At 57.1% G+C, this 22,932-nt stretch overlaps 1 protein-coding gene across 9 annotated transcripts in view; it reads left to right on the forward strand.

Moving 5' to 3' along the window:
• PTCH1 (patched 1) overlaps positions 1–19,674 on the forward strand; it is a 74,982-nt gene extending 55,308 nt beyond the window's left edge. For all 9 annotated transcript variants that reach the window (XM_036461315.2, XM_045570733.1, XM_036461313.2 and 6 more), the window contains 9 exons: positions 1,860–2,002; positions 3,843–4,026; positions 5,327–5,607; positions 7,156–7,293; positions 10,029–10,171; positions 13,695–13,794; positions 14,246–14,500; positions 15,943–16,486; positions 16,951–19,674. In XM_036461315.2, the coding sequence (XP_036317208.1) occupies positions 1,860–2,002; positions 3,843–4,026; positions 5,327–5,607; positions 7,156–7,293; positions 10,029–10,171; positions 13,695–13,794; positions 14,246–14,500; positions 15,943–16,485 (1,787 nt within the window). In that variant the 3' untranslated portion in view covers position 16,486; positions 16,951–19,674. The remainder of the gene's footprint in view (positions 1–1,859; positions 2,003–3,842; positions 4,027–5,326; positions 5,608–7,155; positions 7,294–10,028; positions 10,172–13,694; positions 13,795–14,245; positions 14,501–15,942; positions 16,487–16,950) is intronic.
• The last annotated feature ends 3,258 nt before the right edge of the window (positions 19,675–22,932 follow it).

The following is a 22,932-nucleotide window of genomic DNA, read 5'->3' on the forward strand; positions in this document are numbered from 1 at the left end:
GGGCATGTACGTTGGTTGCGGGCACATCCCCGGTAGGGGGTGTGCAAGAGGCAGCTGGTCGATGTTTCTCTCTCATCGACGTTTCTAGCTCTCTATCCCTCTCCCTTCCTCTCTGTAAAAAATCAATAAAATATATTTAAAAGAGAGAGAGAGAGAGAGGGAGAGAGAGAGAGAGAGAGAGAGAGAGAGAGAGAGAGAGAGAGAGGGAGGGAGGGAAGGTTAAAGTACATACCGGCATGAAGGGTGAAAATTCTATTGTATCATGGTGAGGAAAACAGGTCAGGCCTCTTTGAGGTGGGGAGGTGTGGTGTTTTCCCCTTCCTGTTTATTTTCTTCAAACCCAGGAAAAAAAGGCTTTAGGTAATAAAGTAACATCTGTGCGGTGCAGGTTGTGTGTGTGTGCAAACGGTCTGTGTGAGTGCTGGGGGCCGCCACCCGGTGGTCTGGCTGCTCCTCCGGCCCTAAGAGGGCCTCTTCCCCCTCTGCGCCCACAGGCCTCGCCCCCAAATTGTTTGTGTAAAAACAATGCCCGCAGCAACAGGAAGGAAGGTGTAGTTAAAGAGACACACAGACAAGACAGGGTCCTATGCTCCCCCCCCCCCCCCAATCAGCACACTACAAACTCCAGGAGCTTAACCATTTGAGCACTAATGGCACCCACTTTTGGGGGTGTCTTTGAAGTCATTCAGGGCATGTGGGGAAATTAAATAAGCCTCCTTGTCCTTCTTATCCTCCTTACTGGCCACGTCTGACCCATGCATGTACAGCTTGTTCGAAAGATGTGGTTTCCTGAGCTGCTGGCGCTCAGAGCTCTACTTGGGAGGTGATTTGGGGGGAGCAGGGGGGTGTTGGAGGAGACTGTGCACACACTGGGACGGCCCGGACCCCGGCCGGGTCACCAGGGCCCTGTTCTCTCCTCCAGCATGCTTATCTCTCCGCAGCTGTGGCCAGGCCGGCAGGTCTGCAGCGATGGTTTTGATTACAGGGGCCAGCGCAGCTGTGTGTGGGGGGCTCGCCCAGCCCCCAGCCCCGGCCCCAGCCCGCTCCTTCCTCCCCCTCCCCGGGCTTGCGGTTTGTCATCTGTTCTCACAGAGCCCCTTGTATTGGCCTGTGGCTTCCTGTTCTCAATCTGATCCAAATTTCCCCTGTGAGGTACGGCCCGAGAGCGCACACACGCGCGCCGCTCCCCGCCCGCCCGGCCCCGCCCCCCCGGGAAGGTGGCAGAGGAAGGAGCGCGGAGAGGGAAGAGGTGCTGGCTGTGATCTTTACACAGCCTGGCGGCCGAGCCCGCAGCCCGTGTCCGCTCCACGAGCCGAACAGATGGAACGGATTGGCAGAGCCGCGCTCGCTCACCCGGAGCTGGGAGCAGCGGAGTTGCTGTTTGAAGTCGGGAGGTTGAATGTGCCGCTCCCCCTCCCCGCGGAATTCCTGGTTGCATTGAAGAGCCCAGGGCCCAGCCAGACAGTGGCATGAAACGGTTAATGAGCCGCTGTCTTCGTCCTCTCCCCTCCTCCCTCCTTCTCTCCCTCCCTTCCTCTTTCCTTTGGAGTAAGTCATGGAGGAAAAGGAGTTCTTTTTTTTTTTAAAAGGTAAACCATGTACGTTTACTTCTTAGAAGGGAACATTTTCCCCGTTCACCCTAAAAGCCAAGGTTATTAGCAGCCTGAAGGTCACTCGTGAAAAACCCGGAGTTGTTTGAATGTGAAGTTGAGTGCGAGCAGAGCACAGAGCATTCGGGGTCGATGTCCCACACCACCCTGCCCGGCTCTCCATCCTCGCTCGCCCCCGCCCTCATCCCCCGCCCCGAACCCTGGCCGCCTGCAGAGTTCTAACGAGTCACACACACTCGCCTTTTCCAGGACTTCAGGACGCGTTCGACAGCGACTGGGAAACTGGGAAGATCATGCCGAACAACTACAAAAACGGATCCGACGACGGGGTCCTGGCCTACAAGCTCCTGGTGCAGACCGGCAGCCGCGACAAGCCCATCGACATCACTCAGGTACCTCACCGCCGAGCCTGGGCTCCGGGGCAGCGGGTTCGAGGCCTGCCCTCCCCGCCTGGCTTCCCGGGGACGGGAGGCCCCGGGCCTGGGAGAGCCGTGCGTGGGCTCTGATGCCCTCCACGCCCGGCTGGCTGTGCGGCCACAGGGCCAGGAAGCCTCACTCGACTCACCTGTCAGGCGGGGACCAGGGCGCGGCCTTCCTGCAGAGCCGTTGTCAGCGCCGGGCACAGGCGAGGCACAGGGGCCCTTTTCCGTGTCAGAAATGCTGGTTGCCTTCTCTGCTTTGCGTTCTAATGCTTGTTGCCTCGTGGGTGCTGATTGAATCCAAAGTTGGAAAGGTGGCGTGGTTGGGTAGCAGTCACGTGAGCAGGCAGATTTGGGGGGGAGGGGAGGATGGACAATTCGGAGATGGGGAGGGTCCCCGGCCCTAGGCGGAGAGGAGGACAGACAGATTGCCCTGTCCTGAGGGAGACATGCGGAAACATGGTCCCTGGGAGGGAGTTGTACTCACTCACGCCCCTCAGACCCCCGGCTTGTGCCTGCGCCGGGGCGTGGTTCTGGCGAGCCCCTACTGCGCGCCCCGCGCCTGGGGTTCCCAGACGGCCTTCACCTTCCGCAGAGAACCGTCAGGCTAACGGTCTTCCCGGCGGCTCTGCGTATTGTCTCCCCTTGCGTGCTGGCATTGAAGGTGACAGATTTACAAAGTACGTTGTTCAGAGTTATTACGGAGTGTGAACTCGGTTCTTTACGGCCGCATGTGGCTTGACGAGGGTGTGGGCACGGGGCTGTCTGAGGAATGGCGGGAATGCCCCGGGGGCCGGGGTGGGCTCCAGGGACAGGGACGCCACGGCCACAGTGATGGGGCCCGCCACCACCCCCCCCTCACACACACACACACACACACCATTTCCTCTGCCTGGGCGGGAAAAGGGTGCTGCGTGCACGGAGGCCTGAGCTGTGCTATGTAATTCCAGAGACGGCTTGAAGACATACAGTTGTTACATATCCTGTGGATTAATTGAATCCAGATCTCCGAAATTTAGTTCTCTCGCTCCCCTCCGTGCTCTTCCTTCGCTCTCTTTCTGTTAACTGCTGTCACTGGTGTTTTTCATTTTGTTAAAAAAGACCAAAAGCATTGGAACCAGGCCTGAGCCTAAAGTAAACAGGAAAAAAACACCCGCGTACGTGCCTATACGTGCGTCGGTTGCCCTGGCCGTGTTCTTCACCTGAGTGACGCCCACCAGACCGGCTTTCCAGGGAGCGGGCTGTGGGTCCTGCTGGTGACCGCCCCGCTCCGAAATAAGATTACCCAGAAAGCCCGGGGCCGGGCGCCAGCCCCTCCAGTCTCTGGTGATGGGCATTTTTTGAATGCACAGGTCATAGGAGGCTAGTGTTAGCAAAATTTATACAGATGTTGTTTTATTTTTATAGCTCTCCTCCATTTACTGGGTGGCATTTCCTTCAGTGTTAACAGCAGAGGTTAACTGCACACAGACGTGCAGAGGGCCCCTTGCCAGGTTTCCCCCTTCCCCTCCCATAAATACGCGGCTCCAGATTGTGCGCTCCCCGCCCCGGCTGCAGACGGCCTCGTGGCGTTCAGACGTGATTGGTCCGGCCGGTTCCCGGACCGTCTGCAGGGCCCTGTGTGTGTGACAGACTCTCCGGGGTTTGCATCCTCCGTGCGGTGCGTTTTGAAAGGAAACACCCAGGGTGTTCGGATGGGATTTGTCCTCACACTCGCGAACGTGGGCGTGTGCTAGGCTTTGCTACACTAGGGGTGCAGAGCCCTCTTCTCCCCCAAGCCCCCTGCTGAGAGGCCCCTGTTCCCCTCTTGCAGCTGACCAAGCGGCGCCTGGTGGACGCGGACGGCATCATCAACCCCAGCGCCTTCTACATCTACCTGACCGCCTGGGTCAGCAACGACCCCGTGGCCTACGCCGCCTCGCAGGCCAACATCCGGCCCCACCGGCCCGAGTGGGTCCACGACAAGGCCGACTACATGCCCGAGACCAGGCTGCGAAGTAAGTGCCCGCCGGGCCGCCAGCCTGCCCGCCGCCGCTCCTGCTCCCGCCCCGCCGTAGCCCGGCCTCCGCGGCCGCCCGGGGCTCAGAGGTGCACACGGGACAGTCCGCGTCTTTCCCCCCGAGCACGCCCGGGGCCGGGGGAGGGGGGACGGGACACAGCCCTCACGTGGAGAAATAAGCCTCTAATCTCCGCCTGTAGCCCGAACCCTCAGACGCCCCCCAGGCCGGCTCCCCGGTGCCAGCTGTTCCCTGTGAGAGCCGGGCCGCCTCCAGGCTGAGTGTTGGTTTACTATGGCGGGGTTTTATCACTGGGGATTATATGTTTATCTTAACTTTGTCAGCTCCGGTGTGGAAGGGATTTTTGGCAAGTCGGGTCTCCTGTCAGCCACCGAGCACCTGCGCTCCGTCAGCGCGGCTCGGAGCGGGCGGGGCCGCGCGGCCTCCTCTCCCTCCCGCGGCCCCGTGTGCGGCTCCTCTGCCTTCGGGTTCGGGGTGGCAGCGTGCGGCTCGGGGGCCGGAGAAAGGGCGGCAGGAGAGCCGGCGGGTCCCGGTATCTGAACCTCGGAGCCCGTGGCAGGCGGCCAAGGCTTGTCTTAATGAAAAGTTATAGTTGAGATTATAATAGGGCGAATCATGTTTAGCAAGTCAGCCGAATGACCCCGAAGGGACTGGAACACACAGCGGCAGCCCTGATGCTTGTCGTGTGGGGGTTCTCCCCCGGCCGGGCTGCCGGGCTCCGCTCGGGGCGCTGAGAGGATGAGGAAGGGCGCGCTCCCAGCCAAGCTCGGCCTCCCGGCTCCTTTGTCCCCATAAGGGGCTGCGGGCAGCGGCTCGAACGTGGTGTTTCCATTTGTGTCAGCTGAACAAAAAAATGCGGCTGCGATGGAATTCTCCAGTTGTTTAGGCCCATTACATAAAAGCGGCTGCTTCTAGAACACTGAGATCAAAGGTCAAAGAACACACAGATCACAGGCTCCCCCAAAAACAATCCACGGTTAGTTATTGTTGCTTTAAAAAAAAAAAAAATGTAAACCAAACTCTGCAGCTCTGAGAGCCGAGGCCTCTCTCGTGTCTGTCCTCGATGCTGAGGGAGGAGCAGTCAGTCCGAGGGCTTCCTCGCAGGTTCTCGCTCCGTCTGTTGTAATCTCGGAGAATTCGGGACACCCGTCTGGTGTGGCCAACGAGGGGAACTTGTCCCTTCCCTCCCGTGCCTGGATCCCAGCCGCCTGCCTTTGCAGTGCCTCGAGGAGCCCCTAACCCACGGCTCTCTCTCTCTCTCCCCCGTCTTCCCGTCCAGTCCCAGCCGCCGAGCCCATCGAGTACGCCCAGTTTCCTTTCTACCTCAACGGCCTGCATGACACCTCGGACTTCGTGGAGGCGATCGAGAAGGTCCGGGCCATCTGCAACAACTACACGGGCCTGGGGCTCTCCAGCTACCCCAACGGCTACCCCTTCCTCTTCTGGGAGCAGTACCTGGGCCTGCGCCACTGGCTCCTGCTGTCCATCAGCGTGGTGCTGGCCTGCACGTTCCTCGTGTGCGCCGTCTTCCTGCTGAACCCCTGGACCGCCGGGATCATCGTGAGTGCGCTCTGAGGGTCTTTGTGGAAGCCGCATTCCTTTCGGCCTAGCTCTTTCTGCAGCCGGCGGTTTTGTTTATGTCTGGGCCTCTGGGGCCGGGGAGAGATTGCATCACCCACACTCTATTTATTCTGCGGGAGGCGGCGGGGCTCGGGGCTGGGGGGAGCCTCTAACGGCCGCCCTCCCGCGTCCCCTTTCCTAGGCCTTCGACGCTCTGTGGACGCACGCCTTCCGCAGCAGCGCCAAGCGTTTGTGAAACGCAGACACTCAAAACACAGCTGATTTTTTTCTTTTCAAGTCAAGTGTCCTTTGGGGGTCACGTTAGACCTAATAGGTAGAAGGTTCTGCTCAATGGGGGGACGGTTGGAGAAGGTGGGATGGTGGCTAGGCACAGAGTGGCTGTAGGTGTTGCATGTGTCTTAACTCCTGGGGGGGAAATGGTCAGCTGGTATGGCGCACCTACTTCTTGGCATCCTTCCTCCACGTACAGCACTCTCGGGTTTGGAGGAAGTTTTACGCAGAGTCTCATAAAATCACGGCGGTGTTTAGATTCCGTGAACTGTGGTATAGACGTAAATGCCAAAATTACAAAAACAAGAGACCAGGTCTCGTTCCTCTGCAGCAGGGACGGTAAAAGGTCAGTGTTTAGTCTGCGGGACCTGCCCCGGTTCTTAAGCGGTGGATGGTGTCCATCTGTCGTTAGCTCATTGGAAGAGAGCCAAGGAGACTTTCCTGGTGCTGCTTCCCCCATCGCCGCTGCCCCAGCCCCACGCCGCCTCCCTCCTGTGTCAAGTTTGTTGTTTTGTTTGTATTTTCTCCCCTTTGGCCCAAGAAACTCCAAATTCTACCTGCCAGATTTTCTTTCCATCTCCTCGAAAACTACTACAAGGCAAAGAAAAGCTTTTCCTCGGGTTTGACTGTTTGCTTTGTCCACCCCCGTTGCTCTCCGCTCCTTCGGAGTGAGGGGGCTGTAACCTGACCCGCATCGGCAGTCGGCAAGCCTCTCTTCTCCGGCTGTGCTTGTGCCAAGTCACCCTCCCTTAGGCCATGGGCTCGGGACAAAAGCCCGGGTCCTTTATTCGCCTCGTCCTATCGGCATTCTTTAGGATGGAGGGCCGGTCAACCCAAAACTGAAGGACCAACTCGTTTTCAAAGTTGAGGGGTGGGTCAGATCCAAACGGGAGGAAATACCCTGTTTCAGATTAAATTTGAAGCTAGTGGTGAGTTGTTATTTGTGTAAATCTCCGTAGGTCGCTCTGGTGGAGTTTAGAAAACGTGAATGCTTTGTAGAGCGGGGATGTCGGAGACAGCGTGCGGGGGCACATGGCACTTCGCCCTCGGCCTCCGGGCGCCTGCCCGGGGAGAGGCCACACCGGAGGTCAGGGCAGCTGTGGGCGTTGCTGCAGGGCGGCGCCCGCATTGTGTTTGGGTGCCGGGGCCTTCTTGGCGTTAATCTGTGGAGGCCACATCGGGACTTCCACCCTCCCCTCATTTTCCAAACCTGGAGCCAGTCTGTGCCCAGCCACTCACCCCTGTGCCCTCCGACAGGTGACGGTCCTGGCACTGATGACGGTCGAGCTCTTCGGCATGATGGGCCTCATCGGAATCAAGCTGAGCGCCGTGCCCGTGGTGATCCTCATCGCGTCCGTCGGCATCGGTGTGGAATTCACCGTTCACGTCGCTCTGGTACGGAGACTGGCCAGCTACCTTTTCCTTTCCTCCCCCGTCACGGAGCACGCCCAGCACACACACCTGCCCAGCACTGGCACTCCATTCCCGAGGGGCAGCTGGCACCTGCTGGGCTCCTTTCCCTCGTAAGGAATCTAAGGAGAAGGTCCGCGGAGGATGCCATTTATTTGGTGGTGTCATTAGTGGCACCACAGGTCCTGATGTTGTCAACTGTGTTTCCAAGACATGTAGAGAGAGAGAGAGCGTGTGTGTGCACGCTCGCGCGTGTGTGCGCGTGCTCACACAGGACCACACATAGTGTTAAAAGCCACATTAATCAAGCAGGGATCACGTGAGACCACACTCAGGCTCGCTGGGGATGGCATAATTGAGGGCGTGGCCAGTTGGCAGCCGTGGAGACACGCCGGGGCTGGTGAGTGCAGGCCAGGTGCTCGGCGTGGGGGCTGTGCTCCCACCTGAGCCCACCCAGCTCCTCCAGCTCCCAGCCCCAGGGCTGAGAGCTAGCATTGCTCCCCAGGAAGGGCCCCCGCGTCCTGGGAGGGCTTTGTTGGAGGGAAGTGAACTTCAGCAGCAGCCTTAAGCCCAGGAGCCGAGCCCCTCGTCCGTGCGCATCAGAGAATTACTCAGGAGCCTCACAGCCTGCCCGGCGGCGTGCTGATGGCCGAGGCCAGGGCTGGGGCTCAGCCTTCCGTGACTGTTTAGTGACTGAGTAACGACCGATGTTTGGCTTGCCCTCCCCCAGGACCCCAAGCATCAGGATTGATGTAGTTACGTTTAGCTTTGCTTTTGGCATCTCCAGCATGGGCTTTCCTCGGGCCCAGCGCTCAGCACGTGCGTGTCCGGGCGTCTGCTCCCGCCCCGGGCCTTCCACGGCCCTCCACCGGGCGCGCTCAGGGCCACAGCCCTGCGGTGCAGGGCGTGTACGTACGCCTTGTGGTTCAGAAGGCATGTCTTGTTGAAATGGACCCATTGAATCCCCGTGTGCAGCATGAAAAGCTGGGAATACAGAAACAGAATTTGCTGAATGTTGAACCTGCCCAAGTCACTTTCTCTGTTGAACTGAGAGAAGGGAGAGAGGAAGGCTCCCGATAGAAACTAGAGCTTAGAAACACACGATTCTAGCATCGTTTCTTCGGGAAGGAGAAAACAGTCATTTAGCATTCAGCAGTCACTCTGTCCTGACGCGGATTCTGGGGTGTCAGCGGGCACCGGCCGCTGTGCCTCCGCTCAGGGTCCTGCGAGGGACCTGCCGTGCCAGGCCTCACACTGCGCGGTGCCAGTCCCCGCCCACGGGCGGCGCCGTGGGGCTGAGTGAACAGTGAGGGATGTCTCTCGGCACCGAGGTTTAAGGGGGATCAGGAGCCAGCTGGGCTGTGGGAGCAGCAGCCCTGCTCAGGCTTTGGGCCCATGTCTCCATCGAGAGACTGTGTGCACCCCGGACACGTGTGGTGGTCCTCCTCTCCCGTGTGTGAGTGTGTGTAAAGCGGCAGCGGCTACTGGCGCTGACATGCATTCTTCTCCGTGAAGGTGTCCTGTCCGCGTGCCGTGTCCGTGACAGGCATTGACGGAGAGGATAAGCCAGCCCGATGCTTGCGGCCTCACGGTCCAAGCACAACACACAGTAGCAGGTTCCCAACCACACGGGCTTTCCTCCCGAGAGAAAAGGCCGCTGGCTGGGCCCTGGAGGCTCCTGGCTAGGTCTGTGTGGGACCCAAGTCCGCTTAAGGGAGAAGGAGGAAGGCTCACGGCACACCGTGGTGTGCTTTTGTTTCTGGTTCCGTTAAGGAAAGGGACCTTTCTGTCCCTGTGTGGGGCGCAGGGCGATGGCGGGCGCCTGCGTGGGGTGTAGACCGGGTCACCGAGCCGGCCCTCAGAACCTCCTGGTCCTCTTGTCTCCGCACAGCCCGGCTCGCAGGGGAGAGAACTTGTGCCCGGCCCAGCCTGCCTCCCCACTCGCCTTTTTGGGTTCCGCTGTGGAGCCCGGCAGGCCATAACAATAACGGACCCACATTTAATCAGACCCGGTCAGGCCAGCAGTCCGCAGCTAGCAGTCCGCTACACTAGGGCTCTGTCTAATTGCCATTGAGAAAAACAGCATTCCTGACTGGGCAGAGCTTAGGGAAGGCAGAAGAGACGGGATGCCCACCTGTGGTCAGACGAGGATTGGCTGGAATTCACAATCCTGTCTTTTCCTTGTGATCCGCCTGTGGTGCTGAGATGTGCTGCAAGCACCTCCGTTTGAGCCCAGGGATAGAGCTTCTAACCTCGGCATCATCACAAGGAAGCAAATACTTAGCACCCAGATCCACGTGACACAGCGTTAAGTCCACTCAGAATTGAGGTCTTGACCATCCAGATGTCGGGCTGAATGCTGTCACGTTCACAGCTGAGGTCTCCATGCTGGCGGTGGGAGAGAATTTGGGGGGGAAAAGCCCAAGGGCCAGTAGTGGTGAAAAGAAGAGCATATTTGGCTCATCTTTGTATCGTTTTGGTTTGGTTTTTAATTTCAGGCAAGTATGCTTTCCCTCTTCGTTGTTGTTGTTATCCAAGACGTACGTCAACACCGAACATGACCCGGGGTCATGGGCAGGTCATTTCCGTGGAAGCCCAGATGTTGCTAGTTTGTGACCCCACTGGCACGTTCCCAGGGAGGGCTGAGGGGTCCCGTCGGGGCAGATGAAAGAGCTGCCCAGTCACGCCCAGGACTGACCGCCTGCCTTCTCCGTTCACAGGCCTTTCTCACGGCCATCGGCGACAAGAACCGCAGGGCCGTGCTCGCCCTGGAGCACATGTTTGCGCCCGTGCTCGACGGGGCGGTTTCCACGCTGCTGGGGGTGCTGATGCTGGCGGGGTCGGAGTTCGATTTCATCGTCAGGTAAGCAGGAGCAGGACAGAAGATGCGTTTGGGAAATCGTCATTCCTTGCTCATGTGATTTCCTTCTGTGTGTGGTAGATGACAGCATTTCTTCATTGTGACTCGGCTTTCCCCCCACCTGTGAGGTATAGTTTGTAATTGGCAAATGAAAACCCTGTACATGTAAGGTGTACACGTTTTGGCTACCACGGTCTGGGATGCCACCTTATGTTTAGTTTATTAACTCAGAGATGCGCTGAGCGGAACGAAGACAAGCCCTCCAGCAGGGCCATTGTGCAGAGTATCTTGGGCAGAAAAGATGGAGGGTTTGGGGATAGCAGCGAGGGCGGCTCCCCGCTCCAGGCGGAAAGGTCACCCAGTCCCCCACGCCCGGGAAAAGTGTTCCGGGTTCGAAATACCCACAGAACGAGACAACTGTGGTCCCCAGTAATGGACCGCGTTTGACCTTCACTTCTCCTTCGAACCTGGACCCAGGAAAACATAGCTGCCTGAAGCTGTCTGTCCCCTACATCTTACTCGCTTAGGAAGCGAAGGTAAGATGCCCAGTTTTCAGTCTTGCGTTCCACGAAGATTCGGAGTGCGTTTAAGATGTGACATGGGTGTCACGTTTCAGAAATCCAAGCCTCGTTTGGACACTTCTCCTTGGCACTGAAGGCAGGGAGGGCCTGGTGAGTTTGATGGAGAACGTGACGTGGGGGCGTGGAGGACAGCAGGTGCTCCTGTAGAAGGGAGGCGGAGGACACGGGGCCAGAGCAGGTCCTGGTCCGAGGCCCGGGCTGCCTGGCTCAGGGAAGAAAGGAGGACAGGACCCGGGTTAGAACCATGTAAGGATTGGCCGGGCGGTCTGCGATGCTTCAGGAATCTGGAGAGAGAAGCCCCTTACCAGGCTTTCCTGGTGCGTGTGTGCCCGTGTGTCTTGGGGAGACCTTTTGTTTTCAAGAACAAAGAAGAAGGTTTTCCGTTTCAGCCAGTTTATTACAGAGAAACGTCAGTGCAGAGTGTGGGGCATAACCCACCGGCGGAGCCTTCCTAGGACGAGAGGCAGAGCTCGGCTCACGGTCCCTGCAGTGCGGACCGGACCCCCATCTCACACCCAGTGCTGGGGCTGCCGGGGCGCTCGGTAAAGGCGGAGTGGGTTTCCTTGGGGTGGGAAGGTGACTCCCGGGTGATGCCCACACTGCCAGGTCCTCAGCACGGACTGTTGATCACGTACCAAGCCGGTTAGGACATTCTTGTCTGCCGATACCAGACAGATGGGTGCCTACACTAGAGTAAGATTTGTTCTGAGCTTTGTGTAAGCTCCTAATTTGACTTTTTCTGCATTTCCTTTCCATGCATTTACTTATGCAGACATTAGTGGTTTCTTTATGTCCTTAAAAAGAACCTACTTCAAAAGAATTTCTCTTCTGTAAGTTCTCACAGGACACAATATGACAAGCACTTCACACAACAGCAAGTCCTAGGGACGCTGCCCACCCCCACCCCCATGGAACTCACGGGAAGGAGTTCACGCACAACACAAAGCCATGGGGAATGCAGGGCATGATGGGATCTCAGAGGATCGAGCTGTCTCGTGGGGGGTGCACAGGGGGTTGCACAGAGGTAACTTAGCCTGAGTCTGAGCGAGCTGCTGGGAGCCGAGAAGCCCAGCTCTCTCGTCTCCCCTGGCTGCTTATTCTCTCCAGAGACACCCACGTTCCCCCTGTGTAAAGCACTTAAAAGGGCTTCCCATTTTCTAGAACTGGATGGATTGACCTGATAAAGCCCTCGCTGGGGTCGACTAGATGAGCAGACATTGTATACACTAAGCGTCAGAAATCTAATTGGTCTGTTTATCCTACGGTTAGATGGATGGGATGCAAATGTCTTAATGCCTGCTGCTGATGTATGCCTCTGCCTAAAGTCCCCGCAGTTTACATTAGGGCAGGATGCCGGCTGCTCGGCTCTCACTAATGCAGCTCAGGAGTTCCCGGTGTTTACAATAGCTGCGAGGTATTTGTATTTTTATAGGGATTCTCTCTCCTTTCATCTGATGTCGAAACATATATAGAAATGGCGACGTTCGGTGCCTGTTCTGTTTTATGATCAAGAGGACCATTAACAGAGAGATATGTGCCCTCCCTCTTCCCAGAACATCCTGAGCCCCCACCCCCACCCCACCCCACCCCACCCCACCGCCCACTCCCAGCCAAACGGCCCAGAAACCATTTGTTACGGAAACGCATGCTCGCGTGGCGCCTGCGCCTCCCCAGGTGGAGTGGCTCACCTTGGTGTTCACGGCCCACCCCAGACTGTAGGCCTCAGCGCTGGGAGAGCAGGGCGACTGAGGCACGCCCCTCCTCCCCCTCCTCCTCCTCCTCCTCCTCCCCCTCCCCCTCCTCCTCACCCTCCTTCTCCCCCTCCTCCCCCTCCTCCTCCTCCTCCCCCTCCCCCTCCTCCCCCTCCCCCTCCCCCTCCTCCTCCTCCTTCTCCCCCTCCTCCCCATCCTCCCCCTCCTCCTCCTCCTCTCCCTCCCCCTCCTCCTCCCCCTCCTCCTCCTCCTCCTCCCCCTCCCCCTCCTCCTCCCCTTCCTTCTCCCCGTCCCCCTCCTCCTCCTCCCCCTCCTCCTCCCCCTCCTCCTCCTCCCCCTCCTCCTCCCCCTCCTCCTCCTCCTCCTCCTCCTCCTCCTCCTCCTCCCCTCCTCCTCCTCCCCCTCCTCCTCCTCCCCCTCCTCCTCCCCCTTCTCCTCCTCCTCCTCCCCCCTCCCCCCTCCTCCTCCTCCTGCGGCCTTTGGGTTTGAGTTGACTGATGCAAACAAGAGTATTCCAAGGTGCTAAGTTGTCCAGCAAAAGGCTGGCCTCAGAGCAGCCCCATCCCTGTGGCCCGCTCTCCTCCCTCCGAGAGCGCCCCTGCAAACACAGACTGGGCAGCGTCTTCCTTACAGAAGGCTGGCTCCTGGTCAGGAAAGGGGCAGCTGTTCGGTCCAACTGGAACCCACGGAATTCTAGACAGAGAGCCGCGATTGACGAGAGCCCAGGGAGAGCCTGACCTGACCCGCCGGAGACTTGGAGCAGGGGGCAGACCGTGTCCCAGCGGGATGGCGGCAGGCAGGGGGTGCTTCTCCTCCTGGGCCCCGCTAGTCCGGTCCTACCCCCTTCGCTCCGTGTGTTGTTGGCTTCTGCTGGATTTCCGTGGACGGGGCCCCTCGGCCTTGTGCTTGTGCGTCCAGTCTGCTCCGCCATTCGGTTCGCGGTCCATGTGTCTGAGTTTGTGTAGCACGTTCATAAGTGACGTGACATGCCATGAGAGTTCAGCAAGTTAAAAAACTAACTCTTTTCTTCCTTCGTGAACTTCGGGCTGTGCGACGCAGCCCTCAGAATCATAAAGTGAAAGACACATCCTCTGGCGCGGGACACGAGCTGCAGTTGGGTGGCAGCCTTGCGCTGGGTGGGCCTGGCTCCCTTTGGCTTAGGACACGCGGTGGAACCTCGAGCCTGGAATCGCAGCCTCATGTCCCTCATCTCTGTTTCCCTTTTCTCCTCAGGTATTTCTTTGCCGTCCTGGCGATCCTGACCATCCTGGGTGTCCTCAACGGGCTGGTTTTGCTCCCGGTCCTGTTGTCCTTCTTCGGACCATATCCTGAGGTCAGTAACTGTGCCCAGCCGAGGGGGAGCGCTGTTTTTCCCAGGGTCCCTCGTCATGTAGATACGTTAGGCGTATTCACATTACTGATGAGTTTCCGTTTTTCAGCAAACATCTCAAGAAGTATCCCCTTTTTTCTCCTTAATAGTTTTGGGGTTGTAGTATTGGTTCTCTAACTTGTTTTTGTTGTTGTTGTTGTTGTTGTTGTTTTAAACCCTGCGATTGGCCCCTTAGTCCTATCGGCCTCTATCACATATCAGTAAAGCATTTCCCACTCAGGATAGAGGTGGGGCGGGCAGGAGTCAGAGGCCGCCTGCCTCTGCAGTGTGGGCTCCGGCCGCAGACCTGGGGTCCTCCGGTGGTGGCAGGGGGTGGGGTGAGGGAGGACAGAGGCCCTGAGGACAGGCACGTGGCTCATCGCGCTCTTCCTACCGAATCCTCCCCCCCACACAGGTGTCTCCAGCCGGCGGGCTGAGCCGGCTGCCCACGCCCTCCCCCGAGCCGCCCCCCAGCGCGGTCCGCTTCGCCGTGCCCCCGCGCCACGCGCACGCGGGGTCCGACTCCTCCGACTCGGAGTACAGCTCCCAGACGACGGTGTCGGGCATCAGCGAGGAGCTGCGGCAGTACGAGGCCCCGCCGGGCGTCCGGGGCCCCGCCCGCCAGGTGATCGTGGAAGCCACCGAGAACCCCGTCTTCGCCCGCTCCTCCGTAAGTCCGGCAGCCCCCTGCTCTGCTCCGCAAGGCAGCCCGCCTGGCCCCCGGCCCCGGGGGAGTGAGGGGGAGCCGCTGGCAATCGCCAATATCTCTCTGGCTCTTGTGAAACTGTCCGTTCCCTGAGCTGGCTCTCCCGGGTCCCAGAGGCAGAGCCGCAGGGAAGGACACAAGGCACGAGGCGGCCGCTGTCCCTCCAGCCTCGGTGCAGCGTGAGGGAGAGGCGGCCTGCCCCCCCCCCCCCCCCTTTTTTTTTTTTCTTTTTTAGTGCGGCATGTCGTTTTAAAATGATGCCTTTTAAGCATGGCGTGGGATTTCCGTTACTCGCTGAAGGGGTCTATTTTTTGTTTTCCCTCATTTCTGTCCCCTTTCATTGCCCTCTGCTACAAAACTGATTCTATTCTTGCTGTCTGAGACTTTGCCAGAAGCGTTTTGTGGCTCCGTGTACAGGTTCTTGGTGGCTGAGGAGCTCAGCCTTAGGTCACTTGGGAGCGCTGGGAGCCCTCCCCAGGGCCCGGCCTCTGCTCTGCGCTCCCAGGCTGGCCGGGCCCGTCCTGGAGCCCAGCACACACAGCTTCTCCGAGGCCAGCTCTGCGGCTCAGCGTCCCCCCCACCGAGGGCCTCCTGCTGTCCCTCCAGGAAATGGGTATTCCAGTCCCGGCCAGAGCACGCCTCCCGAGAACGAGAGGAGGGCCGACCAAATAACCTGGGTTTTCCTCCGCTCACCCCCCGGGGCCAGGCCTGCTGAGCTGCAGTGTGAATCTGGTTTAGGTCAGCGGGAGCCCAGAAATAGGTACAAGCTGGACGGCTTTGAAGTTGGTCACGGTCCTTCTGATTGATGTGGCCACTGTGCTGCGCTCCGCTTTGTGTAGACCCCGAAGGCGGGCTCCTCCCGGCCGGCCGAGCAGGCTGCAGCCCCGTGCGGCTGCTGAGCGCTGGAAATGTGGCTGGATTTTGAATTTTAGTCCATTTAAACGCAGGCAGCGACGTGTCCCCCATGGCTGGGGCGTTCACCAGAGTGCGGATAGACGGTCCTGCCAAGGCCTGGCGCCTGGGCGGGCCGGGGCCGGATCTCAGCGGCTCTCCGAGGGGCTCAGGAGCTGGGCCTCCTGAGCAGGGAGGGGGTGTGCGCTGCGAGAGAGGCGGCTCGGCCCCTCTCTGGCCACAGCCCTGCGCTTGTGGCCAGCTGTTCTGTGCAGCCAGCTGTGCCGGTGAGAGCCTAGGTGCGGGGTCCCAGGAACGGGTTTCTCTTTTGTGAGCGGAAGGCCCTCGTTGGCTCCGGGGGTGGGGGGGGTCCTCTCGCACTGGGGTTGGCGCCGCTGGGTGAAGAAGAGCTGTGTGTGGGAGGCCAGGCGGGAACCAGGGCCAATAGGGGAGGGGGGTGGTGCCCATCCCGGGGTCAGCGCCCAGCCTGCGGTAACCTGCCCTCGCCTCTGCAGGTGGTGCATCCGGAAGCCAGGCACCCCCCGCCTTCCGGTTCCCGGCCGCAGCCCCACCTGGACTCAGGATCCCTGCCGCCTGGACGGCCGGGCCCGCCGCCCCCGAGGGAAGCTCCCCGAGAAGGCCCGCGGCCGCCCCCCTACAGACCGCGCAGAGACGCTTTCGAAATGTCTACTGACGGGCACCCCGGCCCCAGCAGCAGGGACCGCGGGGGCCCGCGGGGCGCCCGCCCGCACCACCCCCGGCCCCCCGCGTTCGCCGCCGCGGGCAGCTCCGTGCCCGGCTACTGCCAGCCCATCACCACCGTGACCGCCTCCGCGTCCGTGACTGTGGCCGTGCACCCCCCGCCCGCCCCCGGGCGGCACCCCCGAGGGGGGCTGTGCCCCGGCTACGAGGACTTCCCCCCGGCGGACCCCGGGCCCTTCGAGGACCCCCATGTGCCTTTCCACGTGCGGTGCGAGCGGAGGGCCTCCAAGGTGGAGGTCATCGAGCTGCAGGACGTGGAGTGCGAGGAGCGGCCCCCGGGCGGCGGCGCCAGCTGAGGTGCGTGCGGCGGGGCCCGGGCCGGGCTCCGAGCCCCTGGCATCGGTGCGTCCCGCCCCGAACGCCGAGGACCTGATCCCCGGGGCAGGGCTGCCGGCCCAGGCTCCCCTCACTGGGCAGCCAGTCTCGTCCCAGACTGGGGCCCCCCCACCGTAACCTGTTCTGTTGAGGGCGGGGGACTAACAGAGATGCTAGCGGCTGCCCTTCACCGATGTGTGGTCTGGTCCGCGTGCCCTCCCGGGGATGTGACAGGCGCCCAGCTCGGTGAACGGGCGCCGTGAGCACCCCGGCACCTGCCCCTGCAGCCAGGGAAGGGCCCAGCCAGCCCCCGGGAAGCCCGCCGGCCCCGCCACCCTGACCTCCGTACGGAGACTCCCTCCGCCTGTCCGTGTGCTCCGCAAATGCGGGCTCCGAGGCCGGTTCCTGCGTCTGTCTGACTTCCCTTTCTGTCCTTCCTCCCACAGGGTGAGGAGCACAGGAAGCAAAGAGGCCAAAGATCGGAGTCCCAGCCCCGCCCTGCGAGGAGCACTGCCAGGAGCCGGGAGGACGCCCTGCACCGGGGTTGCAGTTCGCCGTGACTGCGACCGGCTGTATTATTTTGTGAAATATTTCTTTAAATATTTAAGAGGTGTACACATCTGTAAATACGAAGGAGTGATGTAAAGTGCGGCCTGGCGCTTCCCGCTCCGGGCCCAGGGCGGGCGGGGGTCTGTACATTGGTCTCGGTGCCCCACCCACGCTTAACGTAGTCTTAAATTCCAGCATTTCTTGCTGCTGCTTAAATATTGTATAATTTACCTGTATAATTCTATGCAAATATTGCTTATATAATAGGATTATTTTGTAAAGGTTTCTGTTTAAACTATTTTAAATTTGCATATCACAACCCTGTGGTAGTATGAAATGTTACTGTTAACTTTCAAACACGCTATGCGTGGTAATTTTGTTATTGTTTAATGAGCAGATATGAAGAAAGCACGTTAACCCCGGGGCTTCTAGGTGTAGTCGGGGCGGCCCTCCTGCTGGCTGCGTGTGGATGTGTGTGTGGTTCCCCATGTACTGTACTGTGACTGTCGTCCCTGGTCTTTCTCTCTCGGTAACCTTCGGTGGGCTCTGCCCTGGTCAGGCAGGAAGAGCATTATTGCCTAGTGCTCGGGGCTAGCCCGGCCCAAAACATCGCCTTATGCTTTTGTCAGACTCACTTCAAGTCCAAGGTCATTGCTGCCATCCAGGCTCCCCAGCTCGTGCCTCAGAGGAGAGAACGTCCTCCACACGGATCTTTGTGGCGGGCGTGGGGACCTCTGGCGTCTTCATTACTGTCCAACAGCTACAGAGCGTGCCTCGTGCTGAGCCTCAGCCGGGCAGAGCATGTGGCACAGCCTTCCTTATATAATATCTCTCATGACCAATACTCACATAAAAAAAAAAAAACTAGGAGTGGATTAAAAATGTTTTGGAGATAAAGACCCTGCTACCATGTAGAAAAACCTGTGCATTCTGGGCCCACAATAAACCTAGAGGGGATGATTTGAGTCCCTACCATTTAAATTCTCTTTCTCCCTAAATGGCACAGGTGGTTGGGCCTTTCTGGGCCCCGTCTGCGTCTTTAAAAACAAATAGTGAGCATTCAGTAAGGCGACCCGGGGTCAGAAGTCCGGTAGGATGTAGAAGGATCCTTCTCAATGTGTTTATGTTAACGTGATGGTGCACACTTCCCAACTAAGTTATTGTCTCCTTCTCACCGTAATTAGTGTTCTTTCGATGTGACGTCCATTGACAAGCAGGAAGGTGCTCGGTGCACACACTCCATGAGGAAGGGGTATGGAGGCAGGTTTCTCGACCAGGCATTATTCATAAAGATTTGCTTCTGGGTCGGTTCTCTCTTGGCGGAGGCTTGGTCTTCCTCTTAGCCAGAGGCCAGCTCTCCGGGGGAAGCACACGGCTCCCAGACTAAGCTACTCTCGGAGGGCACGCTGGCAGCTCCTCCCGCTGTGCCCTCCTCTTTTACACGGAAACTTTCCTCAAAAGGCGCGGCCCGGCAGTACCCAGCGGTGCGGCGACCTCAGGCCCTATGTGCATGGCTGTAAGATGATGATTGGAAGCCACCGGCGGGCCCCGGGTACGTGCCAGTGTGCCAGGGGCCCACCGGCCCCCGCTGCTGTTCGGTGCCTCCCTTAGCCACACTGTCTACCTAACACCCCGCTCTGCTCGGAAAACGTGCGTGTCCTGCGTTCAGGAGAGAGAGGATGCAGGTTCCCAGGTCTGCTTCCCTCTGGCCGGGGCGTGCCCTCGCTCCCTCCCCAACTTGTGTGGTGCCTGACAGCTCGTCCAGCCCCTGCTTTCTGCTCAGCGTGGACCTTTCTCCGATAGTCACATTGGCAAAGGGAGAACACGGAGCTGGCAGGCAAACTAGAGTTTCTCTCTCTCCCCTTTTTAAAATCGTTTTATCTTGTCTGTCTTGTTTGTTCATTTGGATGTTTTAATTTTTTAAAAGAAATCTTCGCTGATATTTATAATTTTGTATCATAAGAATGTTTTCCTACAGTATTTGTCATGCCAGTTTATAACAAAATGCAGGGATTTTTATTTCTGTTGGAAACACTATTACAGCTATGTTTTACTTTGGAACAGAATTTTTATTTGTATAGAGTGCTTACTAATGTTAAATAGTTCAGAGTATATAACATTTTCATTAAGGTCTCATAGTCGGTTTTAGTGTAAGGAGTTTAAAGGAAATAAATATTCAAACTGGGTCTCATTGCCTGCCAATTTTGGTGGAAATGGGTTTGTGTCATTTCAATTACAAAGATAAAAGTATGCCATATAATTTATTTATATGAAAATTTATTTTTGTAGTGTACATAGTAGTCATCAAGTCTTCGACAGAAGTATATTTTTAAAGAAATTTATATGTGATGAATCCATAATGTCTGAAACTTTGCTGAGACATGAGTGGGGCACACTTCATTGTAAAGTACAGCAAGAAAGAAAACGTTTAACAGTGTTAAGAGAGGGAGATTGAGTGAGTATTCATGCAATTGTGGAACGTGTATTAGTTACCATTTGTGACCTAGTGTGGTTCTCATTTTAAACCTTGGAAGGCAAAAATGTACAAACTCTCTAAATGTTAATGTTCAAACACTGATAGAAATTCTAACATGAATAAAAAATAATATAACTTGTTGGTATGTCTTCGTGTACCGAATGTTCTTTAAGTAAACTGTCCTATGATGACCACTCAGGCCGTCAGGGACGTGTGGTTTCGTCTGTCGAGCCTCCGTGTCTGTGCTCTGCTTCGGGGAGGTGTTATTGATATGCAGGAGTTCGCGTCTGTTTCCTGAGAACAAGGAAGTTCCTTTTTTTATTTTTAATATATTTTATTGATTTTTTTACAGAGAGGAAGAGAGAGGGTTAGAGAGTTAGAAACATCAATGAGAGAGAAGCATCGATCAGCTGCCTCTTGCACATCCCCTACTGGGGATGTGCCCGCAACCAATGTACATGCCCTTGACCGGAATCGAACCTGGGACCTTCCAGTCCGCAGGCCAACGCTCTATCCACTGAGCCAAACCGGTTTTGGCGGAAGTTCCTAAATTGCCATTCAAAGTGGTCCCTCCTGTCAGCTCTTGAGCATTCTTACTTTTTATGTGATACCTAATAACCAGAGGGAATCTTTATAAAGACAGATTCCATGATTATTAAAATGAGGGGAGGTGTCATACTTAGTGTTTGTGGTAGGATTGTACCTTATCTGTGGTCCTGGAGAAAAGTCAGGCCAGAGCACCCCTTTTGAGGGCTGGGAGCTGTGCTGAGGTCAGCCCCTGAGCCCACAGCCCACCTCCTGCTTTCGTCAGGACTTAACAGAGACAGGTACTCACTCACGTGCAGATTGTGTGGCTACGGTGACAGCTGAGTAGTTGAGACAAATGATACGTCCTCACCTTCGTGTGTCTCTCACTGACTCCTGGAGGTTGACGACAACGGTGGTGGTGATGAGTCTGGACCAGAGGGAATGTTAGAGTCCGATGAGAACAACCTATGTGGCTCAGTCACCAACTCCGAGGCTCTTCAGAGCCCCCACCTCTGAGGTGAAGGAGCCTGAGAGATGCTGTGGGAAGGCTTTGTCCTTCACGAGCTCCTTGAGGCATTTGAGGTTCACAGTCAGCTGACCCAGGAGTGAGATGTTCAGGGAATACAATGTCCACACCAATGGGAACTTGAGGTGAAAAAGAAAATTAAGCAGGTTTTCTGCCTCCTGAGAGCCAGCGATCTGTCTCTCAGCCCTTCGGCAGTGATGCTCATACTCAGTGCTCACCCGGTTCCTGCAAAAGTCATGGAGGAAACGGCACTCCCTGAACCGGGACATAGATATTGATTGTATTCACTAGAATGCAAATTCAGAGGCACTTTCTTTTAAGCGTGCTTTATTCCACCAAGTGATCCTTCCTTGCCATTCAATCATCCTATATAATGAAAAGCTAATATGCAAATGGTCCTCGCACCTTCACACTGGGCCGTGGGACCTGAGGCTGGGCGGGGAGGGGGGAGGAACCTGAGGTCCACCCTATCCTGCCTCCAGGCTGGGAGACCCGAGGCCACGCCCCCAACCTGGCGCTGGATGGAGGACCTGCCTGAGGCCGCACCCCCGCCCCTCAGGGCTTGATGGGGGACCTGAGGCTGCACCCCCTGCCCTGTAGGGCTTGCCGGGGAAGGGGCTGGCCAGGTCTGGGTCTCACACGATTTAGAGGCATACGCTGGTGGGTGTGGACTTAACTCTGGGTCCCGTGCTTGTCCAGACTGACAGGAGGGAGATTTTCATATACATTTTACTAATTTTCTTTCATCTCTGACACTTCTATTATAGAAAAAGGGCAAAGAGCAATATTAAAATATTTCCTCTAATTAATTCCCTTTTAATGTACCCAAATTTCGTGCACCGGGCCACTAGTATTCTTCATAAATTATGTGTACCTAAGTTACATGCAGGTTAGCTTAGTTCTCACGTTGGCTTAGGGAGACATTTTTAATCAGGTCTGCGTCCCCAAACCCACCGTATTTATTCAGGACTTGGATAAACATAAGGCCCATTTTTTTTGGCACCGTGGACATATTTAACAGCTCCAGGAATGCTGCGTGCTGCTCAGTCTCGGGCAGCAGCCACGTTGATGTAAAAGCAGGTGTTTCATTTTTGGTAACTGGCAGCTGACCTCCCAAAAGGAAACGTGGAGATGACCTATTAATCATCTAGAAAGAATATTTGCCAACTTTTAATTACTTTTCGTGAAGGCTGCACCTAATGAGAACACGCCTCACACATGAATCTATTTCATTGTTCACGTCCTCGTGATGGAGGCATGCTGGCCGCCCTGTCCCGCACAGGCCCTGCCTGCCGGGAAGTGCCAGCCGCGGCCCGGCATGCTGAGGGCACGGTCTGCTGCCTCCTCCGTCGGGATTTCCTTTTGTGAGACACGGGACGGGCCTGTCAGCTGAGATGCTGTGAAAGGGACCCGCCTCGTAGAGAGCATTTGCCCTTCCAGCAGTGCCCCCCAAAAGCGGCAACCACATGGTCTGCTGACCCTATGCCCTTTTTCTGGCCTGTCCTCCTCCCTCCTCTGCTCCCCATCCACAGGCCCGAGGCCGAGAGCGCAGGAGGGCGAGCTGTAAGCCACCAGCAAGGCAGAAGCTAGTCAGCTCACAGCTCACACTAACGCAAGCCCGGGGAGCACATGTCAACAGCACCATTTGTACCCAATGGACAACAGCCTGACTTCTCCTGGAGAGGATGGCAGGAGGAGGGTAAGAACCTGTTTTACTTTTATAAAGAAAATCATCACGTAGATGGAGGGGAAATTGGTGAGCAAGTTCTGGCTGGTACGTTATTATATAATAATGAGGATTGCAGCATTAAGCCCAAGACAAGATGCCAAAGCAAAATCTTGGTAATTACCAAGTTCAATCAGCAGCAGCGGTAGGTAGACTCCTGTTGAGAGCCCGTTTTGCAGCAAGAGAAGCAAGATGAGGCAGGACCAGAAGAGCAGAATGCTCTCTGCTGTGCGCTGAGAGAGAGAGCAGCCTCCCACCAGGGGGGCCACGGTCAGATGTTCAGAATGTGAGGCCGACCCTGGAGAAGACAAAGCACCACTCAAACCAGGAGAAGCCCATTCCGATGAGGAAGATGGGCAAAGAGAAACAAGAGAGATGAAGTGCCAAGAGACAAAGATCCTCTCTCCTTCAGAAGCTCCTCGGGCTGCTGAAGCGGTTGCCAACCCATAATACTTTAGTATTGTGACTGCTGATGTGTCAATCAGGCCCGGGCCTTCTATCAATGGGGTTTTTCTATTTTCCTGTACAGCCTGCACCTCACATGGCATTATGGAAAGTTATCACAAAACACTGGAGTTTGTCCTGGATCCTGGGAGCTGAAGGAGACCTTTGCCATCTTGTAT

This window comes from Pipistrellus kuhlii, unplaced genomic scaffold, assembly GCF_014108245.1.
Source record: "Pipistrellus kuhlii isolate mPipKuh1 unplaced genomic scaffold, mPipKuh1.p scaffold_m20_p_36, whole genome shotgun sequence".
NCBI classification, from domain to species: Eukaryota; Metazoa; Chordata; class Mammalia; order Chiroptera; family Vespertilionidae; genus Pipistrellus; species Pipistrellus kuhlii.